At 35.0% G+C, this 12,500-nt stretch overlaps 1 protein-coding gene across 2 annotated transcripts in view; it reads left to right on the top strand.

Moving 5' to 3' along the window:
• Nucleotides 1-12,500, top strand: part of LOC135223835 (uncharacterized) — a 614,631-nt gene that overhangs the window by 14,632 nt on the left and 587,499 nt on the right. Inside the window, exon 1 of one of the 2 annotated variants that reach the window (XM_064262749.1) lies at nucleotides 63-850. The exons of the other annotated variant lie outside the window; for it this stretch is intronic. Within the exon in view, the coding sequence (XP_064118819.1) occupies nucleotides 657-850 (194 nt within the window). The 5' untranslated portion in view covers nucleotides 63-656. Of the gene's footprint in view, nucleotides 1-62; nucleotides 851-12,500 lie in introns of those variants that run through there. 2 annotated transcript variants of the gene reach the window in all.

Below are 12,500 nucleotides of genomic sequence, written 5' to 3'. Positions count from 1 at the left end.
GGCAGCATCCGCGGGGTATTGGGGCCCCACTAAGTGATGCCAGGCCTTTTTTATCTCTGCGGGACGAGCACACATTAGTTTGGCCCGGGAGTCGTACGGGAGAGGAGTGTTTGTTGCATCTCCTCCTTGAGAATAAAGTCCCTCCTCAACGGTCTCAAGTGGTCGCAGTGTTCAGTCCCCAGTTTTCTGACTTACAAAGTCTTTTTAAAAGCCAGGGTGATTACTCTTGTCTGTTTGTAAAAGCCATTGTACCAGATTTTTTTTATATACTTGAAAAAAGTTCATAATCGCGTCTTTTATATTTTTAAAAGCTAAAAGTTTGCGCTAAATTTGTGATACGATGAATGTTACAGCCAAGCCAATTGGAAAATAAGCGAGCGATTTGTCTATCGGATGTTATCAAGCGTCGTAAAATGATCCTAACTGTGTTGAACCTTACGCACTTTGTTCAGTGTAGTTCCGGAGACTGTTATTAAAAGATAAACGAGATAAAACGAGCAGAAAAAGTTTTGTTTCTAAATACTTGCAACTGACCACACAAAATTTTGAAACTTGGTCGCGGAAAATCAGACAAACTGGTTCAAAGGGCTTTTGAGAACCTTCCTTCGGCAGGAGGTTCAGAAGACAGCCAAAGCAGCACCCTGAAGCTGTACAAGATGAGACTGGGTGACGCAGGCGACGGCGTTGACGGAAGCAGTGTAGACTTGGGGCGTCTGTCCCTAGGATATGGCCAGTGGAGCGTCGATCCCGACACGGGTGTCCTGTCGGTGACCGAAGCAACGCTCGCGAGGCTAATTAACACCGACCCCATCGACAGATGGTACATTCTCGATCCGGAACCCATTGCAAGGTAGGTCTCCAATGCCAGGTGCTCTTTAGTAGTGCTTTGAATAGCATTTTCTTCTTTTGGAGTTTGGAGATCATTCCTTGGGAGGCGAATTCAGATTTCCGCAAGGGAAAGACAAACAGAATGACCTGCAAACGAAGGGGAAGCAGGCTTTCGAATATAGGTCGTCAATAGGATTTAACTGTGAAGGGGATTCAAGATGCTGCCATATCATATTGAACGAAATTAGTCCATATACCCAGTTAAAGATATATTTGTCGTTAAATTGAAAGGTGAGTATCGAATAGAAATTATGTATATAGGGAATTCACACTTTTCATTAACTTCGTAAATCAGGTAATTAAATGAAAGCTTCTTTTAAAGGGAATTCGGGTTGTTTTCTCATTAGGTAAGGATATTGGAGAGTAAGTTCTGTTGAAATGATTATCTCTTTCTGGGTAATTTTCAAGGAGAATCGAAATCCTTAGACATTATATTTTATTTTTATCCTGTTTCCAAATACATTTCGAAACCCATTATCTGTACCTTTTATTAAGTTCATATTCTGCCATTCTATTTTTATAAGGAGTAATGGCCTCCACATATTCCATATGTAATGGATCCCGTTGAGGATAGTGCCGTCAGTGCACCTCATGCTTTGCATAGTAGGCATTACTTAACTTTGCAGCGTCTCTTCGTCCCCTAGCTGCAGCCCCTTCCGTTCCTATTACTGCACCTCCGTTCATATTCTCTTTCTTCCATCTTATGTTCCACCCTCTCAACAATTGTTTCATAGTGCAACAGCGAGGCTTTCCTCCTGTTACACCTTTAAAACCTTTTTACTCCCAAATTTCCTTTTAATATGATTGACTTCATAGGCCTACATTTTATATTCCATTGCATATCTTTATAGAACTCTCTTTGACGTCCCATTTCTAAGAAGAATGCTCACGTCAAGTGAGTTCAGGCCCTTAGGTATCCTACTTCTAAAGGGTATTTAGGCCTTTCAGGTACTCATATGTTATAAAAGGAATTCAGTCTCCTGGGTTCACGGTAGAAAGGGAATGCAAGACGCTGGTAACCCAGATTAACAAGAGAATTAAGGCCATTTAATAACCATCCTATTTAGAAAGGAAATTTACTTCATTTTGTAACCCTTTTTAAGATGGGAATTCCGACTAGTCCCCCATTTGCAAGAAAATCTGTCCCGGTTCGAACTCTCGTTCAATCGGAATTAAGAGTTAGGTATTATCCGGCAAGGACTAGAAAGCTTTATTTGCACAGAAAGCGTATTTCCTTTCGGCAGGCATTGTTTACCAATCTGTCTTTTACCAGAGGAGATATGTTTCAAGTAAACGGTAATCTTGATGGCTTTATTCATCACAGGTTTAAACGTACATAAAATTCGGCAGGACCTCATTTCTAAGGAAATCTTTTTTGGAGAAAATCTAGTCTTGAGAAACGCCCTCTGTAGTTTTTAATTTTAATCACTTGAGAGACTACAGGTGCATTGGCTTGTTTGGTGTGCCTATGTGTGGGAGGGGGTGTCGTTTATAGTGAATGAGCTCTCGGAGAGCTTTTACAAGTATTGTGTAGAAGGTTCTTAACGGTCCCGTTTACCAGGGACTCACAGGGTCTATTGTAGGCATTACGTAAAGGATTTTTGCAACGTCCCTTCGGCCCTTAGCTGCAACCCCTTTCATTCCATTTACTGTACCTCCATTCATATTATCGCTCTTCCAGCTTGCCACCCACCCACTCCTAACAGTTATTTCATGTGCGACTGCAAGGTTTTCCTCCTGTTACATACACCTTCCAAGCCTACCTATTTTCAATTTCCTTTACAGCGCTGAATGGCTTCATAGGTCCCAGTGCTAGGCCTTTGGTCTAAACTGTATTCGATTCCATTCCATTTATCAGGGGTTTTCCATTCCATTCCATTTATCAGGGAGCTCTAACCTCTCTTAAAAACGTCATATTTGGTTTCCGTCATCGTATTTGATTTCATGCATTTTGAATAATATATTATCTTGGTAAATTTGTTTCTGAGGGGATTGCAGCTGTTTTTGTAATATGTCTCATCGTTAGAGGGTTTAGATCTGTTTGGTTGTCATGCATTACGAATATCTATATTGAAAAAAAAAATTATGTAATTTGTGTGAAGTAAGACCTCAAATTCATTACTTACAACTTGGCTAATATCAAGTTTTGAATTCATAGAAAATACGTATTGTAATTCTACTCCTTTATCGAGGAGTTTCTTGTCATACGAGACGTTTGTTTTTGATGTATGAATTAAGAGGTGATTGAATTTAAAAGGTTAATTTTGTTTGCTGAAGATATGATCAATAGCAAGATAGACAGATAGACAAGTTTAGGCAAGCACGGTTTGCTTCCTAGCTATGTAGGATAAACAGCTGATAGGAAGATTGGAGCCGATAGAACGACGGGTATAGATCGGCAGGGATTTGGAAGTTGGATTGCTGATTGGAAGATATTGACAGGTACAAACCAGGATAGTGTACAGTGATAGACAGTCAGTCGGACAAGCAGATTGAAAGATACAGAACACGGAGAACGAATCTGTATCTGATCCAGAAGTCAGAGCCAAGCTTCCGTCTAATTGGGATGAAGAATCGCCTGTTATTGGAAGCATCGGGCCACGTCTTTCACGGAGCCTTATAAAGGCCCACTTCATCAGTAGGGTGTTGGTGAGAGTGGAGAATTTTGGACGTTTAGAAGGCATGGCTTAGTCTCCTTGAGGGAAGCTATAGCGAAGGTTATGTTCAAAGTATATGTTGATTCATTTGATCATTAAAAAACATTCTGTTGCCTTCTCAGGAGTCGCTGGAAAGTTCAAAGTACCTACATGTTGATTCATTTAAACCCTAATGAACATTCTTTTGCCTTCTTATGAAAGACTGTGAAAGTTCCACTCAAAAATTGAAAGTCGATTCATTTGTATGTTAAAGAACATTCCGTGGACTTCTTATGAAGGATTGTGAAGTTCCCGTTCAAAGAATGAACTGTCGAATCATCTGAATGTTGAAGGATATATCGGTGCCATCTTACGAAGGATTTGAGGGTGGCGGGAGGGGAGTTCGGTTTAAATGATGAGGTGTTAAATAATTTGTACGTTAAAGAATACTTCGTTACCTCCTTATAAAAGATTGCAAAGTTGCTGTTGAAAGGAGATATGTGTTGAACATTTTGAAAGGTGGAGAACTATAAATGTTTACTAAGGTGGCGTTCAAAGGATTGAACTGTTGAATATTTTCAGCGGGAAAGATCATTTGTTGCCTCATTATGAAGGATTGTGAACGTTAAAGATGTGAAATGTTGAACAATTTGTACGTTAAAGATGCCTGGTCGATGAGATGCCGAATGTTTTGCACGATGAATTTAGAAAGCCATCATGGTATCTAGCTAACCTTGATGGCGCTGTTCAAAAGTTGCGGTTATTGATCTCTTGGGGCAAGTAAATATGAAAGAGAGGTATAATTAGGGTCAAATAAAGATGACGCAAGATAATCCCCGGATTCATTAATTTAGCTTTAGTTTGTTTTATTTTGGGGCATGGGTCTGCAAATTTTGGCTTTCTGCAGGGTTTGTGGGCCTTTCTCTCAACATATGCGTTTTCTTGGCAGGGAATGTATATTATATATAATTAATATATTTATATATATGTATGTATGTATAGGTATATATACATGTGCGTGTGTGTTTGTGAAAGTATTACGATTCTCGAAAATTCTGACGGTGACGAAGACTTTTCATTCCAGGATTCATTACTTAATTTCCAGTATCAGAATCTAATATCTGCTGAAAGTCATACCTTAGGATGTGGGTCATTTTAATCTCCATTTGATGCGCCTTCCTTATCGGTCATTTCAATACTTCATTTAATTCAGCAATCATCTCGGGTATCGGATACAGCCATTGGATATTTGAAACAGCTGGTGACAATTTTAGAATGTGGGTTAGTCATTTCTGTGAACAGAGGGTTGTGTCTTATCATGATAACTTGCATGAAAGAAATTTCTCTCTCTCTCTCTCTCTCTCTCTCTCTCTCTCTCTCTCTCTCTCTCTCTCTCTCTCTCTCTCTCTCAGTGGGTTATCGTTATTGTCTTCTTGAAAGTCTCTTTCTCTCGGTAGGTTATAATTATTGTAATAACTTACATAAAAGATTCTCTCTCTCTCTCTCTCTCTCTCTCTCTCTCTCTCTCTCTCTCTCTCTCTCTCTCTCTCTCTCTCTCTGAAAATATTCAGAAACGAAAGCATAGCTTTATGCTGTTGAGCAGATCCTCTCAAGGTCCCGAAAAGAAAACTTTATCGCAAACCTACACGAAGAACCCATAAATTTTTTTTTTATGTGAAATTGCGAAGAATGTATATGTGAAGACAAGGAAAACAGATCTGTTAAGGTTTTTATTCTTCAGATGATAAAACGGTTCCTTGGAAATAGAAAGGGAATTAAATGAAAGTGATAATCTCGACGGTGTTGAGAAATTTATGAAAAATAAGATTTTAAAGAATTAAGACTAGTCGTTAGGGAAGAAATAGAGGTTGCTATATAGAATGACAAAAAATAATTGGTAAGGTTATGAATTTAAAATCTCCATGATAATTTTTATTAATTTACTACAATTTTATCCAGAAAAAGACTATATATATATATATATATATATTTCCTTGATGGAATGAAAACTTTGTCTTGCTCAAATTGCTGGGAATGAAACGATTTGCTTATGCGTTTGTAATGTTAGAATTTGTATGTACGTGTGTGTGTGTGTGTGTGTGAGAGAGAGAGATTTAATATTAGATTTTCATGAATTTCTTGAGGGAGAAAAATTCAAGAGAAAGGGTGACATGAATTCCTCATTTGACCCACTTACGAATCACCATCTGGCTGATCATGGCACTCGTTCAAAATAGGCTTTTTCTTTCATGCGCTTTTTCCCTTTTCCTTTGATTGTTTATTTTTTTTATTCCTCTATTTAGTTACACCCTTTTCTTGGCAAAATGATTATGGAACCAACCTTCAGAAACACATCACATACATATCTAGATGTGTAGTCACATTTATACACCATAATGTTTTTAGGATTGCACGAGCAACATTAACGGTGCATGCTGGTATTTCTCTTTCCTCTTTTATGCTATTCCTGTTCTTATCTTTTCCCCATTATGGTTCTTGTTATTGCTGTTGTTTACTAGATCGCCTGGGGCATTGAAATGATTAACGGGGCAAGCAATATTGACCTCGTAAGAGCGGCAGTTGTGCGTCTGCCATCCATAACTTTCAGCGGTAATAACTTGAACAAGGCGTTAATTTATGTGTATTTACCGTCCCTTGCCTCATCCGGTACCTATTTATGATCATTTCTGAAGAGAAATACTCTTGAATAAATCTCATTTTTCTATTTTTTTCAGTATTTTTTTTTATACTTTTAACTTTCTTAAGTTGGGCTGATTTATGTAAGTAATAATATATTTTGATTTATATATTCATAAATATTTTAGTTTATTGTTAGTTTTTTTATTATCACTTTATCAGAACCACTGTTGGATGTTAGCATGACAATTCACGCACCCTTTTAGATATATTTTCCTTCATTCAGCGTTAGTTAATATTTCAAGTACACTTCTCTGCTCTAGCATTCCTTATGATTTCGATGGAGTGTTAATATTTTCCTCTTTGGATAGGAATAGGAAATGCAAGTTATATGTATTACAATTTTATCTTTATTTGATAGCAGGGTTTGTCAGATATATATTGTAAATGTGTGCATATAGTATGTGTGTGTATATATATATATATATATATATATATATATATATATATATATATAGATAGATAGATAATGTGTGTGTGTAATGTATGTGGGGGTTTGTGTTTTTAGGACAAGGGTTTTCCAATGTTCTGTGTCTCAAGGCTAAAGTGTAATGCTACACCGCTTATTTATTCTTGTGCTGACAGCTGTTTCAGCCATTAACTCAAGGTTATCATTAAGGAAATAATAATTCTACTTAGTGGCTGAAACATCTGGATCAACTTAGGATGGTTAAACGTAGTAGTATTGCAACTGGCCATTTTATACCCTGCCATACCCACTTCCAACTATCTCTGTGACGTCAACATGGGATTTTACAAACTCCTCATTTACTCTTTCCACCTACAAGACGTACTTGCTTATGTTCTCACTTGTGCTAAACTCAGTTACATTCATAGTCACAGACTTACTACTTACTTTTAACCTTGAACGAAGTTGATATTTTTGGCCTCAACTAAATAATGAACAGATATACCTGTAGTCTAGCAATTCGTCTTCTTACCATTACATCCATCAGATGCTCTTCTATCTACTAGTGATAATCCTGTGATTCGGACACTTGCCTCAACAGCGAGAGGTCCTGCTGTTGATTCCAAGCAAACCTGAATGCTTTAGCTTTGTTCTGGTAGTAATTTAGCTGTGATAGTATGCAATCAGGGAAGAGGAGGGCATAGGGCCAACAGCCTCATCATAAAAGATTTATACCGAAATTGGTTAGCTAATATAGACGGGTATGGATGAAATTTACAAGTAATGCGTGGGTGTGTATTTGCATAGTTGTTTTGAGTAATATAGGGGAGACTTAAGATATGTCACAATCTCTTTCGTTGTGCATTGGGAATTTGATTTACCTCAACTGGTAACAGCTGGGAAACTCCTATTTTTTCTTTTCTTATAAAGAGCTAAAAAGATTTTTTTTTTTTTCTTTATTTTTTAAATTTTTTTTTTTTTTGCTGTCAGTGGCACGGTAGTTATTAGTTCCAACGAAAATTGCCACAGATCTTATTTTTAGTGTAAATAACTTTCATTGAGAAATAGTGTAATGGATTTAGTGTATATTATTTTTAAATTTGTATATATTTTTTTCTAGTAAGTGCATAGAGTCATTTCATTCTGGCACTGAGATGGCACTAGAAAAGCTGTTATGTTAAATCGAATGCGTAACTTGATAGTGATGTGCTTTAATACACAAACAAGTTGCACCTGTTTACGCTGTATAAGATTGCGCTTTGTTCGTGAAATAATTGAGTGTGGCATTTATTGTATAAAAACTCTTAAGTAATACATAAAAAAATTAAATGGATGTGAAGCAGCTGAGGCTATCTTAGCTGTTGAGGATACTATTCCTTTTTATTTTCAGTGAAGAAGGTGTCTTGCTGTTTTACACAACACTAAGGCATTCTTTTGTACTTTAGCGTTTTTTTATGAGTTGCATTGATTGTTTTTTAGGAGTTGTTTTCCTGACACGAAAATAAATAGTATAGTACAGTATAATTGCTGAATTATTGCGATTCTGAAATGCGCGGAAAATAATAATAATAATATATATATATATATATATATATATATATATATATATATATATATATATATATATATATTATGTATGCTATGTATAATAGTAAAATTCTCTCTCTCTCTCTCTCTCTCTCTCGTCCTTCTCTCTCTCCCTCTCGTTCGTCTCATCGTCTCCTTCTCTCTTTCTTTCATCTCTCCGTCTCTCTAAACAAAGTAGGTTAATGCATTCCGTTTTTTACCGTAGACATTATTGACCAAGATTATTTGGATTTAATTTTACTTCCATGAAGTCATCATTGCGTCGGTGGCTTTGTTTGCTTTATTTGCTCATATTTTTTTTCTTGATCTGTTGACGGAGGAAAGCGAGAAAAGAGGGAGGGAGGGAGGGAGCAAGGCCGCTTGTTTCGGAAGCACGCTCAGTCCGTTAGGAAGCAGTTGGAAGTTGGAGAAACTGAATTTTTCACGGATACCTAGTCATATGAAGAATATGTTGTTTTTATGGACATAGTTTTGATTACCCATATTAATTCAACAAGTAGGTCATTCGGAAGGATTTAAGATGTACTGGAATGTTGAAAATTCATTCTCTCTCTCTCGCTCTCTCTCTCTCTCTCTCTCTCTCTGTCTCGCTCTCTCTATCTTCTCTCTCTCTCCTTCTCTCTCTCTCTATATATATATATATATATATATATATATATATAATATATATATATATATATATATATATATATATATATATATATAGAGAGAGACATTTGTGTGTGATTTACATTGTACTTAATGGAGGATGCGTATGACAGTTCATACAGTAGATAAATGTCCAATGAAGTAAATACGAAAGGGTTTTTTTCATGAAAGCTGAAATTTGTTGTTGAAACAAAAAAAATGATGATCTTTCTTCCTTGACCTACTACATTTAACTCCATATCTTATTTATTATAAAGTTTTTGTTTTCGACGGGAAATCTGTTTTTCATGTTGGTTCTGCTTGGTTAAGTTTTCTGTATCATTCTATTCTTTGTCTTTCTTTTATCATTTGTAGTAACTTGACTGGAGAGAGAGAGAGAGAGAAGGGGGTTTGGGGCGCCTCAATTACCGTTGTAGATTTCAATTTAAGCTAATTTTTTTTTTGCATTGATAATTTTATTAGTGAAAGGGAAGTATCAATACCCTTGTTTCTCCAATTGCATTTAATATGTAATGCTGTTTTTATTTAATTTAGAATATATATATATATATATATATATATATATATATATATATATATAATTTATATATATGTGTGTGTATGTATAGAAAAGAGACATAAGTATGTTTATATGTAAACAATTAGTTTGCACCTGTGTCTGCTTGTAAAGGGATTTATTACTGTAATTTAGACTTTGGCATTTGAAAGTCGTAATAGAAGTTACAGAACAGACTATCAAACTATGGACTGTCTATTTTTGTTGTTGCTATAGAGATTGATTTTTATAGTTCGTATAAGTCACATGTCCCCTCATAAATTGTATTAAATCTAAAAATTGTTTCATCAAATTTCATTTGGTTCTTCATTTACGAATATTTGTTTTATTGTCTTCTAGTTTACCGTATTGTTTTGTTTTATTTAGCGACCAGGGGAAATTGGGTATTTGGAGCTGCTCATGCATCCTCCGATCAGATTTCTTTCCTCTGTCTTTCCACTTGTGCTGCCTTTCGATTTTCTGAGTGTCAGTAATTTGATCTTTTTTCTGGCAAGTCTTTTGTGGTTTCTTGTTGACATAAGCGTCGCCCATTACTCTGCGTTTCGCTGTGATAAAAAGGTTTTTCACCTTTGTGCTGTTTGACGAGAGTAAGCTTTTATTACTCGGTTGAAAGCGACACCAAGTCTTTATAATCTGTTTTATTTATTTCTTTTAGAGTATGTGCGACCGCTTTTGTGAAAGTTTGTGAAAATCCGGTTGCTCCACACTAACAGCGACTATAGTTGTATCATTATTAGTATTGTTTTTATACTTGGAGTCGGTATTTAACTGCAGCTCATATTTTTTTGCCATTTTTTTATATGATTTCATCACCGAGATAAAATACACATCGGGGTCTAGAGATTAACACTATTCCAGAAGACTCATTCCGTAAGGTTTTGTCTGTAGTGACCTCTTAACCCAGTGACCCACTTCCCGGACAACAATTGGGTCATGGTAATTGGGGAATCCTTTTCAACTTCTGTTGGGCATCTGGACATGTCGGAACTGTATGTTTGAAAGACTAAGGAACTCGAGTAACTTTGGGTTGAGGATTCAAAGGTTTTATGATAATTCTCCGTTTGTAACAGTCTCGAGTGTAATGCACTTAAGTATCGTTTGTGTGTTTAATAAGGTAAAGGACATACAGCTTATTCCTTTATAATACTGAAACAAGATTAAGGAAGAGTATAAATAGTTTAACTACTTTTGAGAAATTTTTGCAGTTCAGATGATCTTTTGTAATGAAACTGGTGTCAAAAACCGATTGTAGGTGATCGCCTCAATAGAGGAAATAAAAGATTAGGGTCTGTTATAGTTCCCATTTAAAGGAAGGTTTCAAAAGCAGCGATAGAGATAAATAGCACGTCTAGACAATGAGATTGGTGTCACATTTATTAGAGGTTCACCTTCGTATAAATATGCGCATTTTACTCACGTTGTAAATTCATGGATATGCAGTTCCGAGATGGGCATATGGTAGGAAAAAAATATTTGTAAAATAAAGATATATATATATATATATATATATATAATATATATATATATATATAGATAATATATGTATATACTACGATAAATGTAAGTATCTCTAAGTCTAAGTAATTATATGATCGACGAGAGAGAGAGAGGAAAGAGAGATGAGAGAGAGTGGGAGAGAGAGAGAGAGAGAGAGAAGAGACTGGCTGAAGTTGTTATGGTTAAGTAGAAATGAGTGGTAAAGATTAATGTAAGATGGTGTACAAGCTAGGTTAAATGTAAAGCATAGCAAAGGTGGCATAAAAAGAGCATTAATATTAGTGCAAATAGATAAGATTTGTCGTAGTAGTTTATATATATATATTAATATATATAATACTATATATATATACTATACTATATATATCTATATATCTATATATATATATATATATATATATATATATTATATATATATATATAATATATATATATATATATATTATATATAGACTAAAGTTACTCAGGCGTCTAGAGTTGTGCGTCGAGGGTTTCAACAAAATACGGCCTTTATGGTCGAGTCACGCCATGTTTGTAAGCTCGCTTTCTGAAAACATTTTGGTGTTTACCTTATAATTGCGCTTATTTAGCCGTTGGGCAGGTAATGTAGGATTTAAGAGTTTGGGTGTAAACTTCCCCCTTCGGCGCCCATAATACGATATTTGGTGAATAATTTTGGCTAAATAATTTTTGTGCAGAGAAAGTATTTCATCTTTAGTTGCTAGACGCATGGAGGCTAACACTAACAGTTGGACAAAGTATAATGTTTATTTATCAGTCAGCTCAGACATGTATTGTATAAATGTATATAGTGTATCTGCATGTATACATACACACACACACACACACCACACACATATATATATATATATATATATATATTATATATATATATATATATATATTATATATATATATATATATATATATATATATATATATATATATCACTAATACGTATTTAACAGAAAAAAGTTGGCAATGAAGACTGTTTTACAAAAATAAATTACTATGAATAAACCGTTTTGTGCGTGTCAAAGTTATTTTACATTTAAGGTGGGTCTTCTGGTGAGAAACCGCTGTCTTTGTTGTGGAAGTTTTCTGCACAAGAATTGTCCTTGATTAAGCAATTTGGAGATACATACATCCAAACCCATACACATTTATATGTGTGTATGTATGCATGTATATATGTATATGCTTATATATATACTATATATCTTAAGTAATAAACATTCATGATACTCGCCTCAATATATGTGTGTACACACACACATATTTACACGTGTATATATATATATATATATATATATATATATATACATATATATATATTATATATATATATATATATATATATATATTATATATATATATATTATATATTTATTATCGTGATCAAGTAATAAGTATTCATGATAATCTCCTCATGTTTATTGGGAAGGCTCGATTTCCAGAGAGGAGGAGTGCTTAAACCTCTGTTTAACTTAACCGTGAATTATTAAATACATAATTGCCAGTTGTGGTAGGTCGCAGTAGAGTAAAAATAGAAGCAAAGAGTTGGCAGCCTCCTCCCAAGAAA

The sequence above is a fragment of the Macrobrachium nipponense genome, chromosome 11, assembly GCF_015104395.2.
Source record: "Macrobrachium nipponense isolate FS-2020 chromosome 11, ASM1510439v2, whole genome shotgun sequence".
NCBI classification, from domain to species: Eukaryota; Metazoa; Arthropoda; class Malacostraca; order Decapoda; family Palaemonidae; genus Macrobrachium; species Macrobrachium nipponense.
Note: the sequence above shows the minus strand (reverse complement) of the source record. Positions and strands in the feature narration are given on the sequence as shown.